Below are 18,902 nucleotides of genomic sequence, written 5' to 3'. Positions count from 1 at the left end.
GTTCCTCTGCATCAGTGTAACACAACAAAATCTGATGTTTTAAGTTCATCCTCATCACCTTCCTGCAGTTTAAAATAGCATCTGTCACAGTGCCGGGGCAGGCGGGAGGCGGCTGGCATGGATCAGTTCAGTCTGGCTGAGTGCTTGGGAAGCGCAGAGTCAAATCTATACTTAAGAGAGAATGTCAGAATATATAAATATATATAGAATCACCTCTTAACACCATCCTTCACATGGGGTGGAGGAAATTAACAGTCTCTGGACCTCCACGTTTGCTATTAGATATCTCATTTACTTTGTACACATACTGCTAATCTGCGCTAATGAATTCTGCCATACCAAGCCAGATCGAGATGACTTGAAAATTATTACCACTTCCACAGATATGCCTTTCCTCATTTGAGGCTCAATTTGCCAGGCTCTCAAAAACAGTCTGCCACAGTAAGATACTAATAATTAGGGTTTTAGGATGATTAGTTTATCGCTGTGCTCTTCCAGCCTTCCCTCTTATCCGCCATGGCCAAAACTTAATAAGAGGCTCTAAGTTTTAAACAGCCAACTATAAATTACCAAGAAATGACGGAAATAATGAACTGGAGCCCATGCCAGAGAAGAGTGAGAGAGGGATAGAGAGAGGGAAAGAGAGAGAGAGAGAGAAAGAGAGAGAGAGAGAGAGAGAGAGAGAGAGAGAGAGAGAGAGAGAGAGACTGAGAGAGACAGAGAGAGAGACCGAGAGAGACAGAGAGTGGTATGAGACACAGAGATGGAGGGAGGGGAAAGAGAGCAGGAGACAAAGAGAGGAGTTAGAGGCCAAGAGACATTAAGTCAAGTGTGAAATAGAACACAAGGTATAGTAATCAATCGGGGAACGATGCAGACCTGTAATGTCAAATCGTGCGGTATTACCAGCGGCCTGTCAGTCTCATTTACCTTCAGCCATTTCCAAGCTCATCAACTTGTCACACATGTAATTAAAGTTGTGATAATGCTGACGGAGTGATATCCTTTAATGGCTGCATATTTTAGAGGATACGATAGAGATATTACATGTCGCAAATGACATTCAATATAGCGTAAGCCTTATTGGACGTTTAATATGCATTAAATCTGCAACGTGGAAAAAGAGTAAAAGTCCTTATGTAGGTTAAAGTGAATTCACGTTCTCTCATGGTATACTTGTTTTAAACTTGTGCAGTACAATTTGTATTGGTTTAGCTGAAATAATGAAGGAAGTTCCTTGTTTGATTATGTTTTATAGATTAATTAACATGTCTAATTGTCTACTTAAACTTATCAAAACAATACTGGTCTGTACATTCATCATGGACATCGGCGTCCATTTGACCATTTGTTAGCCGAACACTCAGGGCACAAAATAAAGGTTTCAATTTATGCAGATTGTTGGCCTTGCAATAAGATGCAAGCTAAAGAAAGGCTAATATGTGTGCACTTGTGAAAGAGCAATTTAAGGCTAGATATCCCTTGTCCAACCCTTCAGGCTATACAAGATTTGCATGCTAATCATTCTAATAATAATATAACGCCCAAAGCATTTTGAATAAATTGTGAACCATTGGTTATAAAATAACGCTTATCTTCCCAAGAACATGGCACAAATGTTAACATTTGGAATTCCTGGACCTGTCAGTAGTCTAGTCGTTAGAGGTCTATAATTAACACCGAAAAAGGCTCTAAACCTCCTTACCCTCTACTGCAATAACTTTCCGACGGCAGTTCTCCGCAAAAGACTTCAATGTCTTCCACCAGACCACATAGTATACCAAAATATATAATTGCGTATAGTGTAACCATAATTGTCGGACGTTCAATTAAACACGTCGAATTTGCTATTTAATTGCAAAAATATATGATTGGCTATTGTACTTGTCGCTGCGTGTTCTGTCCTCAGCCAATGGGCTGTCTTACGGTAACGCGTCATATTGTTTACCCGGAAATAACCATATCGTGCTGATCCTGATACGTTCGCTTTCTCGTAGCGCAGTTTTTATATTAATTAAGTGACATTCTTCAATGTTTTGATAACAAATAGACTGAATGTATAGCGGACTTCTGCCCAAAGGTTTCACTGAATCCGATCTCAGCTCAGATGCCGAGGAGGTTGGACAGTGTGAGGAGGAGCAAGGGAATAAATCTAATAGTTATGCTGAAAATGTGACGGGCATATCAGGACTGAGTACTCTGACAGCGGTTGAAGTAGACTCATCTCAAACTCCTGCTGATCCACAGCAGGACAAAGAACCCCCGACAGACATTCTACCTGGGATTTCCCAGGAAATGTGGCAAGTATGTTGTTTGCCATGCAGTGTAATAAACTATTCCCTCGTTGCTTCGGACTAGCAAAGCATTTTGCACATTCTGCCATGCTGCTGTATTCAGGGGTTGTTCGATATTGTAAAAACAATAAACGCCACCCGAGGAGTGTGGTGTAGGGTTGAAATAAGGGTTTGCGTAATCCTACGTTGTACACTAACATTTGAACAGCAGAAATTATTAGTGGTCATTGTACTGATATCCAGTTACAAGTGTGTGTTGTTAATGTTTATGCCCAGAATATTTATATTGTGCCTGCATCTGTATAATTAGAAATTCAAAGAGCTACAGAAGAAGAAAGATGAACTCCAAACGTGTCAGAAGGTGCCCAGAAGAAGACGTAAAAGAAAACACAAGAAAGGTCCCTGATGATGCATTGTACAGATGCCTTCTTAATGCTTTAACTCCACCTATATGATAAACGAAAACGAGAAAATTGAAACATCCATCCATACCTCAAAATGAGGCCACTCTGGCTTAACAAATGTTTTTGTCACCCATTTTCAAAACAATACCGTTAACATGATTGTAATTGTTATTCAACAGGAACAGGCAACGAAGTCGCAACAAAAGAGGGGTAACAAAAATGTTAATAGTTATTATCATTTAAATAATGAAACTAGTGCCAATAATGCCATTCACCAATAGAAGTAGTAGAAGTAACTTCTCATACCATCTCGAATCGTCATCCACTACCAACCCAGCATTTATTTTCATCTTTGTGATAAAATCAACTTTATCTGCTCAACAATAGAAAATGAATAGTTAGCAACTGAAGGTTTGTTTTGTTTGTTTTGTAAGAAGCATTAACCTACACCTGATCAAACCTAAATATACATGTAATGTAAGAAACCCTGAGGCTAACTCTAGACTTGTCCCCTCTCTCCCCTCTCATAGGGAGCACCGAGGAGGCTTTGGTAAGCAGTGGGATGGGCTTCAGCAGTACTTTGGTGTGAACGATAGATTCCAGCCCCCTGCGTCCAGCACAGCTGACCTTCAGGTAATTTCTTGTCTGAGTTTCTATACCATCTCTAAAATGGCCCTTGTTCTTCAAGCAATCTTTAGCGTTACCGTGCCAACATATCCCTTCCTGTTTTGTTCTGATGTGACATCCAGAATGTTAGAAAGCATAAGGAATCCTAAATCAACATAAATTCCCCAAATGAAACTTTGTTTTGCCACGTCTTGCATGAGAAAAGCTCTGGCAGTTTCAAACTCAACAAGGTACCCCCATAATGACAAATTACCTCACGATAAATTACTAAACAACGACCAATTTTATTTTATTACCAACACAATAACTAACTTGCTAACTGACTAACTTCCTAATCCCTATAACAGGTTCTATAACAAGCCCTATAACAATCCTTATACGACTTTAACAAGCCCTATAACAAGCCCTGTAACGAGCCCTGTAACGAGCCCTATAACAAGCCCTATAACAAGCCCTATAAGACTATAATAAGCCCTATTACAAGCCCTATAACAAGCCCTATAAGACTATAACAAGCCCTATAACAAGCCCTATAAGACTATAATAATCCCTATAACAAGCCCTATAACAAGCCCTATGCGACTATAATAAGCCCTATAACAAGCCCTATAACTAGCCCTATAACAAGCCCTATAACAAGCCCTATAACAAGCCCTATAAGACTAACAAGCCCTATAACAAGCCCTATAAGAATATAACAAGCCCTATAACAAGCCCTATAACAAGCCCTATAAGACTATAATAATCCCTATAACAAGCCCTATAACAAGCCCTATGCGACTATAATTAGCCCTATAACAAGCCCTATAACAAGCCCTATAACTAGCCCTATAACAAGCCCTATAACAAGCCCTATAACAAGCCCTATAAGACTAACAAGCCCTATAACAAGCCCTATAACAAGCCCTATAAGACTATAACAAGCCCTATAACAAGCCCTATACGACTATAATAAGCCCTATAACAAGCGCTATAAGACTATAACAAGCCCTATAACAAGCCCTATAACTAGCCCTATAACAAGCCCTATAACAAGCCCTATGCGACTCTAATAAGCCCTATAACTAGCCCTATAAGACTATAACAAGCCCTATAACAAGCCCTATAACTAGCCCTATAACAAGCCCTATAACAAGCCCTATGCGACTCTAATAAGCCCTATAACTAGCCCTATAAGACTATAACAAGCCCTATAACAAGCCCTATAAAAAGCCCTATAACAAGCCCTATGCGACTCTTGTCCTTCCGGGAAAGAGATGAAAGTATAAAACTTTCCTCAGCTCTTTTCTGAAGATATGAGAACTGGAGGTTGGTCATCGGACCAAGTACTGAAAGAAAAACATAATCTTTCAATTTATTATTATTATTATTATTATTATTATTATTATTATAATACCTAAATCTGGTTCATCCTGTTCAAAGGAAAGTCAACCAATAGATTCATTTAATTTTAAAAAGTGGAAAACTTGAGAAATGGCAATTTATGAGATAATTGCACATTTGTAAGAAAACGAAGACAAAGTGCCAAGGAAGCACAAATATTAACATATTTGATGAACTATATAGTTGACCCAATGAAGGGAAATATTTAATTGGCAATCCTTTTGATGGTTATTCAAAGTATTATTTTGAGCTCAGTTTTCTCCGCGTGGAACATTTAATTAATACTTCTCCTTTTCTGCAGCTTTGGCTTTATTTGAGTAGAGTTGAAAAGATAAATAAATGAAAAAAGGGAAATGAAACAGGACTCATCATAATTTAATGGGAAGCGCAATATTCCCCCCCCCCAATGTAATGGTTGTAATGACTGCATTCAGAGTACATTTCTATCCACCTCAGATACTTGACATGTTTATTATGCCCCTCATTTTCATTGACCAATACACACACACACACACATATACATATATATATATATACACACACACACACACACACACACACACACACACACACACACTCGCACACACCACGTAAGGGAACAATTTACTAATGTGGACCAGTTAGTTCTTAAATGTCTTAATCTAAAGCATCTTGACAACAAGGACAAAACCAGCAGGACAGAACCAGCAACCATCTCCAGCATTCAGATGACCAGTAGCTCTCCTGAGCTACTGTCTCCCTTAATATCAAAAGATAAAAAAAACATACTAATAATTAAAGAATTGCATTGTACATTTTGCTACAGTTCAATCTTGTTACCTAGTTTATAAGGAAAGCACAGCGAACACAAGAAAAATAAAATAAAACCCCATAAGGAAAATGCACACATCTGCCAGCTAAGTATCCCACTTCTAAAATGTCGTGATTGAAGAAGACATGGTACACTGGAGGAGCATTAATGCATTAATAACGGCATCCTGCTTCTTTTTTTTTTGGCCATGATACTATTTTGGAATTGAGGACATTTGGACTTTACTTCTTCTTCAGATGGTCTCATGGTGGCAGAACTTCTGTGCCATCACTAACCAGAGGGCATCAGTCTCCCCCTCACCACCTTCCCTTCCCCTTCCTCCCAGTCGAGGCCAGTAATGGAAATGTGTAATTAAAGCGTCACATTTATGTTTGGTAATCTCCTGTAGCATTTTCTAAGATTTGGCCACTAATATCCAATCAAAAAGGTTTTCATTTGTGAAGCGAAATCTACATATTTGTCATAATGGCAATCACATTAAAAATAAGGCCCCTGGGGACTTTTGAAGTTACTCTTTGATTTTTTTTCTTCCTACCCCTATTTAAAAAAAAAAAAAATGAAACCCACCCCCTCTCCCTCTCCCTCCGTCTCTCGCCCTCTCCCTCCCTCTCTCTCCCTCTCTCTCTCTCCCTCCCTCTCTCGCCCTCTCCCTCTCACTCTCTCCCTCTCCCTCCCTCTCTCGCCCTCTCCCTCCCTCTCTCCCTCTCTCCACAGTCCGGCCTAGAGAAGAGGATGGAGCTAGCCATCGCTGAAGGGGACATCGGGGGAGCGGAGGAGATGAGCGACAGCCTCGCCACTCGAGAGGTACGCCTCGGCCGATAAGAGATCTTTCGAGGGGGGTTCTCCCCCCCCCCCCCCTGCCCGCCCCCCTCCTCCCCCTCCTGCTGTGACAAATCAGGCTAATGGATCCGTGGCCGTTTTCTCCCAGCAAACACGCAGAGGAACAAAAAACACACACACACACACACAGACACCCAGCGTGTTGTCCTGCAGCCCTTTTCCATTGCATTAATGGAAAGCCCACCTCTTAGTTTTGAAGTACGAGGGTGTCTGAAAGACGCTGGGCTCTGCTTTTTAATGAAGGGTGCCTTGCTTTCAAGCCAACTGTTAAATCGTTCTCCAGGTAGGAGCTTCGTACCTTTGAAGTGTACATGGCCCCTAAATGTACTGCCTGAAGTTTTGTAACTAACCACATTGGCAGGCATCAAGGATCAAGTGGTTTGAAACTAATTTAGCATAAAATGTAGCCCGCTCTCATATAATTGTGGCTAAGAAGACATACAGGGTGTAGCGGTGCTATCCATGCATGTACCGCTTAAGGTGCCTCCCTGTGCGTCTCAAAGTTGGCCGTTTTTGTTTTATTATAAGTATGTCGCATACATTGAGACACTGGCAACTCACAAAAATACAACGTTCATATTTGACCTGCTGTCAAGAATGACGATTGTCTAAGCAAACAACCCATTATGCTACAAGACGGTCAGAACTTTGTTTAATGTGCCCTTCTCCATTCTCATGACGCAGACTTATCCGTGCCTCGGCATATGCCGATTGTTTTTTGTAGAATATAGCGAGAAGCTAGAAAACAATATTAGAATTATTAGCAAAGAGTGGAGCAGTGTCAGTGTCCTGTTTCTAAACCCTTTGTTGTTTGCTCACTCATGTATCTCAAATGTCCCAATTTACATAACATTAAAGAAAAATCTGTGATACATAAAAAAACGAAAAATACACCAAAATTGGCCGGTAAGATTCCCAAAGTGACCCAGGGCACGGTGATCTGCGTGGACACAGTCCCAAACTCAACCCAAAGCGCCAGTCCTACTGCTGACAAAGTGGGCCCATTTGGGAACCTAAAAGAAAGTAATGGAATAACTTGTGTGCGCGCGGCTGTGGATGAAGGCACCTGCGCCGGAGTTTACTGAAAGCCTCTTACCGGTGCCAGTGGATTGACGTAGATTTAGCCAGGGTTGTGTCTGTCGCTCCGTCACCTGCGCTGCCTCCCGCCAAGAACATGACGGGTCTGACAGCGCTCTGGCACACGCAGCTCATTGTTAAGCGGCAATACGCTAACTTTACTTCACGAGAACGCCGCATTGGTCTCGAGACGTTCCGGTTGAACGTTTGCGAAAGGTTTGTGAACTTTGAATACATGGAGGAGAATCCCAAACAGACTCAATAGAGGAATAGAGGGTTTACAATGGTGGAGTGTAGTGTTGAAATAGTATTTTGACAACCAGAATAGGAGGTGTTGTCTCGATGCAGTCCATATTGGATTATTATATGCAGCTGTGTTGTAGTTAATCTTGAATTAGACTTGCACTGAGACAGTTAACTGGAAACCAAGCGGTTTGTTTACACCGTTAACGCGTCAGACTTCTTAATGCATTGAAGAGAGCTGTTTAGAGGATCAATAATCCCAAATGTGGCCAGAATCAATTTCAAGGTTCTAATTGAATGAGTAATTTGCAGCGGAAGGCGTCTTCAATGCTTAATTTGTTTACGGTCGTAACACTGAGACGTGATTGCGGTTGGGGTTTTATTTATTAATTTCTTAGAGGCACAATAGTCACAGGGTTTGTGAGCAGAACATGTGAAAGCAGAGGGACAGCTTTGAGGGGACAGAAGTGGGCGGGGCGTCACTTTAGGCATTGTTTGGTACGAGACTATGGTGTTGCTGGATAGCTGTTTAGTGACTAGCGTTGAATCTCAATCTAATATATTTAACTCTCGGATTCAAAGGAACTGGCGGAAATTAAAACAAGCTTGTTGTTCGCTGTTGTGATAATAACCACAATAGGCCTTTGTTAAATAATATGTTTCTAAGGTTGATCCGGACCGGTTTCCGCTCTACTTGAAACTATCTACTTTCTTCTTTTAATCGAAACCTTAAAAGACTGCGATAAAACACTTTTTTGAAGTCTTGTGTTATGAATTTTGTGATACACTAGTTTTTTTTTCATCCATCTTAAGTCATGATACACGCTGCTTGAATCCAGCTTGTCTCTTTGAGATTTGCTGCTTATTACAGTGAAATATTTCTCTAGGTGTTAGTTCTTTGTTTTTAACAGTTTTATTCATGTTCCATTTTCCTTTTCATGTGTTTTCCCGGTATCTGGGCAATACACGGATGCATCCTGTTCATTACCTTTGTTTGTTCCTTCCATTTCAGAGGCCCCAGATTACTTAATTTATTCCTGAAATCCTTTCTTAGTCCCACAGTCCTGTTCGTCACCGAGAGAAACACAGGATTTTGGATTGCAGACTCTACAGCAATGTCGTTTTTGTCGGTTCTGAAAAGATACAATGAACAAAAATAATCAGGTGGCGCCTCCGGCCACTCAGGTATGTGTATTAATTGCGGTAAATTAATTGGTGGAAGTCCACCTATGAGGGACACCGGGTCATCGTCCTTTGATAATTGCACAATATTTGACACTTCTCTAAGTTGCACTTGGACTAATTAATTTCTGTAATTAGTGTAACGTGAAATGGCTGCTATGTGTGATTCATTTTGCATCATTGTCAGGACCCACTCACTCCCAGCAGCTCACTTAAAAGAGGAGGATTTCCAGGTACTGGAGGAGAGCCCAGTGAAAGCTCTGTATCAGGCAGACAAAGAGAAAGTCATCGATACTTCCAAGCTCAAATCCATCACGTCGCTGTAAGGAACATTCAGAGTGTTTTAACCCGTGTTGAGATGTAGTGAAAACATTCTAAAAGTCCAACTCGATTGATTCATATTTTTCAACAAAAGTGGTCAATGTGGGTCAAACATGAAATACATTTTAGGATTAACCATGCATATCCCTGCTACTCTATAATAATATAACAACACATCAGACATTCGTAAACTATTAATTTAATTTAACTAGAAAACAGCTTTTCAAACAATGTTGCCCACTCAACTATAACCACAATGTCATATAGAGTTACACCTACAATACCTGCCCTACTTTCATGTATCCAAATATTCAATTTTACCCTGGAAATTAGTATGCCCCCACCGTCTTTTAATTTTCCCTTCATAAAATAGAGCAACTCAAATAATTTCAACAAATTCAAAGAGCTGAACCGACTGTACACAAAGTGAAAAATGAAGACGGCGTAATTCAAAACAAAGGGCTGTCACAGCGTGTTACCGCCTACAGTTTTCCCCTAGCTAGCGTCACCGCCATTAGAGCTGCATTACCACTTCAAAACAGAACCACTTTAGTCTGGCACAATGGGGGGTATGTCGTGTTCATTTCATGACTTCTCCTAGAGCCAAAAGGAATATGAAAGTACAAGTCGACGTCTGTGTCGCTCCAAGCCGTCCTCTGACTCCGGTTGTGAAGTAGAAATAACGCTACAGGAGAATAGCGACGGCTTTTGTTTCCAACTTAATTTGTGGCATATTGGCTTGGAAAATGCAGCAGACGACTGTTGCTCCGAGATAGGTTCCGAGTAATGCAGGAAGAGTGACAAGCAGGCCCACCCGGTGCAGCGTCAAGTCATCAAGTACACAACACCGTCTCTCCTTCGCTCCGCGTTGCACCAACGGCTCAGTCGTTCTGAGTGCCGCGTATGCAGGGACAATCTGATCTGCAGTTATGTAGGAGTGATGGAGTCAAAGATTTATTTGGCTGTGAAGTATGATAAACGCAATTGTTTGCGGAATTACAAAAAAAGGAAAATATTGCCAAGATTTGGTAAGACCCTCACCATATAATGATAATAATAATAATAATAATAATAATAATGGATTGGATTTATATAGCTTTTCTAGACACTCAAAGACGCTTTACATTGAAGGGGGGGACCTCACTAACCACCACCACCATATAACAATGTGCCTGATGGCAGTTATATCTAAATATCATGTTACAGCTTCATTAATCAACGAAGACCAGGGTTTCTCTTTCTGTTCAAATGCCCCACTTATCACTTTGCAACGTTTGCAGTTTCTTATGGTGACTGCAGATATTGAAAATAATGAGTTAATGCTGGAAAGCGAGAGCGAGATGCTTTCCTCAAGTACAACGGCAGATGTCCATCATTGCTCTATAGGCACCGAGCAGGACACATGATGAGGTGGAGCATCGTACGGGTGCTTTGTCCTGTGCTGCGGTGTCTCCGCACCCCCGCTCACCTTCTCCTTTGGTTTCTCCCAGATGTCACCTTGATTGCTTATGTTTGAACGCCCTATGCATCATTAAAGCAATTGACAGCTGTAGAGAAAAGAAGGGTGCACCTGGTTCTTTGCTATCTTTATATATCTTATTGTTGTAAGAAATATTATTTGTAGATGTTGGCACGAAATGAGGTAAATACTACTACATGTATTTGGACTCTCAACAGCTACATAATCCACATTAACACGGCGTATCATTTCAATTCCCGGTTACCCGTATCCTCACGTTTCACGTGTTCAGCCTGTCCTGGTACGCTTTCCTGTACACCTGAACCGTCTTACTTGCAGAGGTTCTGGATGATCCTCGTGGCCTCGTTAAGTTGTGTCTCACAGCCAGACGCAGCCCGTCACCCTGCCGGGAAGCACGCCACGGCTGTCCTTGGAATACGTCCCCCCCCCTTTTTAGAGAAACATGCTGGAGTACGCTGAGACAAAGGTGTCTCTGCCTGCCTTTGTGCGAGGAGACACGGCGGGTTAGCCGCCACAAAGGCCTACACCAAGAGTGTTTCATGTCGTTTGTGTTATTCCCCTCGCCTTTATGCGCCCGCCACCTTTTCCCTGCCGTGCCCCGTGTTTGCCGCGGAGAGAAGGGAACAAATGCTTTTGTGTTGGGAGTACACATCTTATCAGATCTGTCTTCTCCCCCGCCCAAACCTCCCGGTAGGAGGTTGCCCCCCCCACCAGGCCCCAGGGCGCCCCCGACTAGTTGAGGGGAAAACTCTCGGCCTTTGTTCGTTTTTTTTTCCCGTTTTTTTGTCGCACGCAATTTATCTCCCCAAATGAACTTTTTATTGTATCTCTGGATGACTCGCATTAAAAAATTTCACCCATTAATTTTGAAATGGGTACTAAGCTTTTATCAATTGCCTGGGAATCTCATTTGGCTTATTGTATTTCATTAATTACTCGATAGACAAAGCATACTTTTCAGTGTAGATTTGTGTGCTGTTTAATTAATTAGCATGTTTTCTGTTTTAATTAAAGCAATTTTTTTTAAATTAGGGCCCACAGCAAAACACATATATAATTTGTTTGTAATTAAGCCTTAATTGGTGGTAGTGGAAGCTTAGCACCCTCAGTTTCCTTTTTTTTATGATTGCCATTTATTGCCAGTCACTCATTAATTAATTTTTTTTTTCTAATTAGCTTATAAAACTGTTGATGACACATTATTGTAAGTGTGAGTTCAAAGCTTGCTAATAAGCCAACCCAATTCAGAAGAGGCAAGATAATGGCATGTGCACAACGCCCAGTCAACTTTCCCATTTCCTTTTCTCTCCTTCTTCCCCGGTCCCTAAAGATGACATGCGGCGTGTATCTCGCATCAGATTACTCTGCCCTCCTGTGCCTTCCCTGGAGTGGCTCTTTTTTGTTTTCTTTCGCATGCCACGTAATGCTGTTTGTCAAAGTGGTACCAAGATTACATAAAGCTCTAACGCGGGCTGGCCCCATGGCAGACTGATAATCTATTGAGAGACAGAGTGATTGCTCTGTATGTGTTCTACTGCGACGGGTGTACCGCACAACCGGCTCATTTTGAACTGTTGCACTTGTCGGGGAGACGGCGAGTGACTTTATCTGGGTGTACCTTTGGACTGTGGATCAGGAGGTAATCTGGCGTCTCAGACTCCTGCATTGAACCCGTCGAGTGGTGGGAGATGTGTCATTGAGATGGCGAGTGTGGCCACCCTTGAGTCAATACCTTTAGTAAATGATGACAATGGACGAGTGGTATCCTTTCTGGGGGCCAGGAGAGAATGTACGTGGCCGTACCGTGGTGGATGGTTCCCACGTAGATATTGATTAGACACATCGTCACTCCTGCCCTTAGCGTGTTGCGATCCGTTCTGTTGCTGTGAAAGATGGTGTCCAGGTCATCATGATTTGTTTTTGCTCAAGTCGTTAGGCTTCCCTTCCTGTGTCTTTCCTTTTCTTCTTCTGTTTACTTTTAAAAAAAACAGCAGCTCATTCTCCCTCCACCCCCCCCACTTTTCTTTCTGCACACCTCAAATCGTAGAAGTCGTCCCTGAAATAGCATGTGAGCTGCCTAATCTGATATTCATTCCATTGTTATACAGCCCTGCTTTCCAAAGTTGACTAAGGCCACATTATTTAGGCATTAAGGTCGCGTGATAAGGGAATTAGGCTGGTCATTAATCGTTTACACGTCAAATGCAGCGGAGCAGCTCGGGGAGGTGGTTTAGCACGGCGGAGCTATATAGCGCCTGCTAATCCACCTCTCACACATTTTAATTGGAAGAGGCTTCCCTGGATAGGAAATTTATGAATGGGTTTAAGGCCATTTCTGCCTCTAAAGCCGTCATTTATTTAACATTGATAATGGAAGCCTTTTTAACACTATATCCTCGTGGAAACATATTTTCCTTGTGTTTCGAGAAAGGTCGGGGTTGTGTTGGTCGGCGGTAGTGGGAACACATTGTCTTACTCTGGACGCTGTTAAAAAATTCTGTTCCGCTGGGAGTTTCACAACCTTTCACATTGATGCGGCGGTATTAACCCCAGTATTTTTGGGACGTCAGACTTGTTTACGAGTCCGTTCTACTGCAGTATTCTGGAGGTTTGTTGTTTCTGAGATTAACTTCGGCTTTCGGTTGTTTCACGGTAGAGCTGCTCACAATTTCTGCACTGGACCAAGGTCCCGTTCTGTGGGGTGAAGATGTGGACCCTATGGGTGTTTAATAAGTAAACCTGGGGCCAACAGTTGAGCAGCTCTGTTGACTTAACTCTCCTAGTGGTGCTAAGCCGGCGCTGCAGCTGACTCCGTGCCAGCTTTGTGTACCAGGCGTTTGTTTTTTGCCGCAAAAGGTCAAATCCTTCAAAGGTTACGGTATTACCCCCAGGAGGAAAATAAAAACACAACAACGTGTGTTCGACGGGTCTAGACTTGGACAAACCGAAAAACAAAGTAATCTGGGATGGCCGCTTCCTAAGAATAAGAGTGAATGGAAGGGAGCTGTTTCTATGGGCGCAATAAACAAAGAGTGCCGAGGCTTTATGGCTTCTGTTACTCCCCTACGGCTTTTATCATTTTATTCTTCACTGTACATTCTCCCTTTTTTCTTCCTTTTGCACCGAGTCCTGATGTGAAAGGATTTAGCACTAAAATGCATTCAAAGGGGGGGAGGGCGGTGGGGTTGAATCCTGAAAAGTGGATCAAAAAAAGTAAATGAAAAATAATGTCATATTACGGAAAATATGAGAGGCTAATTTGCAGCGACTTTTTGCTAATTTTGCTCTCGCCAGAGAAAGAGGAGCCGTCACCTGCTTGGCGTGCCCGAGCTGACAGTGCCAGTGATCCATGAAATAAGCTGCCGCTGGCTTTGTTCAGATAAGAATGAACAAATCTGCACAATGTACTGCTCTCGGAATCTCATTTTCATACTTGCATGCGGGCTAAAAGGAATAAGCTGTTTGCAGGCTTGATTAATCAGACATTTGAGGGCTTTTTGTCTCTTTGATCTGTCCCGTCTCCTAGGTAACTTGGTTGACATTAATGTTGAGCCCCCCCGCCGTAAAGACAATCAGGGATTGTAGGCTAACTGATAATAAATGTAAAAAACAAAACAAAGAGCTTTATTGCTTTAATAGAGTAACAGCCCTGTGCTGAATTTTAAAATAGGAGCCGTTTTTTTGTGGGGGGGGGGGGGGCGGGGTTTAATTTAAATGTTGGAATGTTTGGGAAGGCGTGTGTTCAATACCTTTTTGGATTTCAAACGCTCCCCCTGGCAAGAGAGCCGGCTAATCCTGGCATAGAAAAAACAACAACGCAACCACTCCCTGTAAATCTGAAATAAACGGCCGATTTAGCCCCGTGCAGTGACCCTTTTGATTCAATACTTGTAGAGTTGGGCGTTGCGAGCGGCAGACTGCCTGCTGCCCTCGTGTGCCTCGTCTGCGGCAGCAGTACGCCACCCTTAGCCTTGCTACCGTTTACCAGAGCTCAGCCCTGTGATCCCGGCCCGCCGCCCAGCCGCGGAGACGGAGCCCCTTCAACGCCCACCCCTTGATCCCGGGGACCAGAGAGCGAGGGCCCCGGTCTCGGTGGGTGTGTGTGTGTGTGTGTGTGTGTGTGTGTGTCCGTGTTGTTTATCGCGCCTCACAAATCTACCGCCTCGACCAAATTACCGGATTTGTAACTTTCCGGTTCTCCGGCGTTTTACTGGAAAAACATGATTTATGGGCTGTGAAAACCTGTAAAACGGTAAGGAATTAGAAAACTGTCTGAGTATTCAGGTTATGCAAACGCTTTCACAAATCTTGGAAGTGAGTGTATAGCTGAATGGCTCGGGGCCCAGCCAGCGCCCAGCAACCACTGCCAGCCAGGTCCTTATCTTAAATCCAAGCAAAGTACTAGTAATCTTTTTGAAAGACCTTTATGGCTTTTAATGTATCCCAAATTAGAACATTTTACACCCTTGGTTCCTGAAATATAGTGATAAAAAGCCTTTAGAGTTTAATTTTTCCTGCCTGCTCGCTCTGACCTGCTTAATCCCAGCATGCATTAGCAGATATTTTAGTTTCAGTCTTTCTAATAAAGTTTATCCCACTTAATTATAATTGAAACATTTTTTTTTCCTAGCAGGTCTAAAAAAAATCTTCTTCCAAGGGGCTGCAATGGTGGCCCTGTTCTTCATTACCTTAAGACCTCCCTTTCCCCTGATTGTACGGAGGAATTACCAGCCCGTTTGGTGAAACGCTTCCAAGTTGTTTATCAAACTGTGCATTTGGTTGAATTATAAACCTATCTCAGGAGTGGCAGAAGAGGCAGGCTTTTTCCCTTTGTTTCCTGTGCGTCTGTGTGACTGGGGTTATTGGGATTATTCTGCTCCACAATACACACACACACACACACACACACACACACACACACACACACACACACACACACACACACACACACACACACACACATCTCTTCTCTGGGATTTGAATGTTTGCCTCTTTGCAGTCACGGTCATTCTCTCTGCTTTGGATGTGAGGCACTGCATTATCCCAAATGGAGCCCCTCTCTTGAACACTTCATTTCATTCATTGCAGTGTTTCTAAGGAGACAAGACCCATTGCTAAACAGTTCATTATTTTGGTGTTTGTTTAATGTACACATTAAGAAGAGCGAAGAAAGGACACCAGGAGAAACGGAACATATGAAAATAAATAGATTTAAGGGAGGAAAAAATCGGTTTGGAACAATAGACACAACAATGCTGTCCTATTGCAGGACAATTTTCTGATTCAAACGTTTTCCGTAAATGCTTATGCGGCCTGTCTTTGATCGATGGATTTTTGATGAGCATTGAAAGTATTGCAAGGAAATCACAGTCTATTACAAATTGTTTATTTTCTACAGTTTGATATATCTCTTTAAACATAACACGTTGAAACAAATGATTTTTCTTCTAGGAAGTGACATCATTGTTTTATGTGTTTGCTCAGTGTGGGATGAATGGCGCTCGATAAACCGCCCCAGTGTTGTATGTAGGTCAGTGAGTGGTGATGTGAGTAACTACCCCTATACAAATTAGTGTTTATTTCCATAACACGGTACACATATTGTACTCCATAATAATCCCGTGTAAGGGGACTTTTCTTGGACTTGCGTGTGTGTTTTCCCACCTCAAATCCGCCCGCCTCTACCGCGGCGTTCTCTGAAAGCCGCTGCAGTCGGCGTGGGCGATGCCAGGTAGAGCTGGGGGTTTGGAGCGCCGATCATCACAAACCCTGTCGTTTACATCCTCTAATGGCCCGCCCCCCCGTCTCTTCTCTCCCCGCAGTTGGCCGTGAAAATCACGCAAGCCGCCGATTGTCGAGACTACGTGCAACACAAGCAGGAGGAGGAAGCCTCGCGAGCGGCCCAGAAACGGAAGGCGGTCGCCTGGGGGTACGGCGTCCCTTTTTGTCTCGTGTCTTGCTGCCTCGTTCCCTTGTTCCCTTTATCTCAGTCGCGCATTGGGAATTTCAGCAGGTGACGCATGTACGCTTGTGTGTGTATTTTATTTCCTTTTGAGATGCAGCCGATCTCAGTCGAATCGTTTCCACCGACACCCTTTGAACCTCGACCCCTCACGTGTTTTGAAGGGGTCAAAGTAGCACGCTGAGCTATCGCGTTGAACGCGTGGGTCTCAGTGCCGTTCTCACGCCGGTACTCTTTTGTCTCCGTTTGTTTGTGTTTTCAGGTTCGAGGCCAAGAAGAGATGGGAAACCAAGAGCAACATGGGTTACATGTAACCCACCTCGAGCTGACCACGAGCCCAGATCCTACGGTACCCCCAGACGGCGCTGCCTCTAGAATATGTTTTACATTTCGGTGTAATGGCTAGCAGATGAGGCGTCTTTGTCACCATGGTTTTGATTTTACCAATGGACTCCGGCAAACCGTCAAGGGGTGAAAGTTGCCCGATTAGCAGCAAAAATGTCCATCCAAAGCGTTTTGGGGGAAAAAAATGTACTGAACATTTAAATTAACTCCTCGGGGCCCTCTTTGGTGACAGCGCCGTGTGTGTGTGTGTGTGTGTGTGTGTGTGTGTGCGTGTATGTGCGTGTGTGTATGTGCGTGTGTGTGCGTGTGTGTGTGTGTGTGCGCGCGGCTGCCTGTGCGATTTTTATTTCATTAGGTTTCTCGTGATTCAAGTATTCCGGCTTTTCCCTTTTTTCCCGCCTTGAATTAAATCTGGTGTACATTACCGCATGATGCGTTTATTTATTGCTGTAAAGTGGGTTAATCATGAAGGCGCTCCTCCTTTATACGGAGGAAGAGAAAGGCAAGATTAGGGCCCTAATGCAATGTACAGAATAATGTGCGAGAGGATTTGTGAGCACAAAATGAAATTTGGCCGCTCTAAACTGTTGTGAGCGGTCGTAAACTGAAACTTGAGTGAATAGTGGAGGAGGGGGGGGAACACACGAGACATGAATCAGAGGCTTTGCTTTTGGCCGTCGCCCATGCTGCGAGGGAAGCCATTGTTTCTTAGTCCAAACATGAGTTTATCCGAGCCTACGCAAGCCACTCATCACGCACGCCACCAGTCTCCGCGTCATGTAGACGCTAGATTGGTGTGCCGTGATGCACTTTGATCAGGTTTTTTTATTATTTATTATTTTTGTACGAGACTCTAGCCTCTCCTGAACCCCCTACACTTGTGAAATGTGTGTGTGTGTGTGTGTGTGTGTGTGTGTGTGTGTGTGTTTTTTCTCTCATTCAGATTCCAGGACATGTTAACATAATTGCAAACGGTGCGCCAAAAATGCAAGAATGATAATTACTTTTATTCAAAGCAATGTAATTTCACTCAGCCATGGAAAATGATTGCTTTGCTTCAAGGTAATGAGAATTAAAATGAATCCAACTAAGTTGTTTGCATTGCACATATTTGGACACTTAGTTGCCGTGTGTGTGTGTGTGTGTGGGTGTGTGTGTGTGTGCGTGTGTGTGTGTGTGTGTGTGTGTGTGTGTGTGCTGAATCTGTATTATCAATTATCTTTGCATTAGGTCAGCAGACATACTAGTGTTACATTTGTAATACTAAACACCTCAGATGAATGTTGGCAGCACACCAGTATAAAGTTTTATTACACATTGGCCTAAAATATTAAAGCTTTTGGATAATCACTTCCCCTGGACCCTGTGTCTAAGAAGCTGTTAGTTGTCGAGAATTGGTGCTAATTAAACTATTAATTATTTCTGTAATGAGAGGAGAGTTAAAACTGTATTAAGCACATCAAAGTACAACATGGGATTTCTGCACTTTGATGCCTGCAATGAAAAATATGCCTCGCTTCAGAAGTTGGGAACTATCGTAGATGCTGAAATATTTCATTAAAACAACAAAAGAAAAGTCGTTTTCACCCGATTTTCAGCGTGTGTGTTTGTTTGCCGTTCTCTTGATAACTCATAACATCAATGGCATGTTTTCAATAATAAGCCTGTGCCATTTATAACATGAAGGCCTCTTTCTCAATTCCAGCTTAACAAAAATCCTACGAGATTTCTTTATACTTTTCAGTAAGTAAACTCTGTCGATAGAGTAACACATCTGACCTCTAATCCGAGTGCTGTCGTGGAATCTTACTTACAACAACACATAACGCCATAAGCACATACAAATATGTGCACAACAAATGCCACACTTACAAGCCGTCGGGCGTCGGGAACACAAGTTAAACATCGAACATGACCACGGCCGAGCCAGGAG

General features: G+C 42.7%; 1 protein-coding gene across 1 annotated transcript; it reads left to right on the top strand.

Annotated features, from left to right (window-relative positions):
- The first annotated feature begins 1,968 nt into the window (after positions 1–1,968).
- Positions 1,969–18,554, top strand: fam204a (family with sequence similarity 204 member A). The gene is made up of 7 exons (XM_079729224.1): positions 1,969–2,304; positions 2,605–2,692; positions 2,878–2,908; positions 3,229–3,331; positions 6,234–6,323; positions 16,485–16,591; positions 16,887–18,554. Exons 1-7 carry the CDS (start codon positions 2,056–2,058, stop codon positions 16,936–16,938), a joined length of 720 nt encoding a protein of 239 aa, XP_079585350.1. The 5' UTR covers positions 1,969–2,055; the 3' UTR covers positions 16,939–18,554.
- Positions 18,555–18,902: the final 348 nt, after the last annotated feature.

Source organism: Pollachius pollachius (assembly GCF_949987615.1).
Source record: "Pollachius pollachius genome assembly, chromosome: 2".
In the NCBI taxonomy this organism is placed as follows: domain Eukaryota; kingdom Metazoa; phylum Chordata; class Actinopteri; order Gadiformes; family Gadidae; genus Pollachius; species Pollachius pollachius.
Note: the sequence above shows the minus strand (reverse complement) of the source record. Positions and strands in the feature narration are given on the sequence as shown.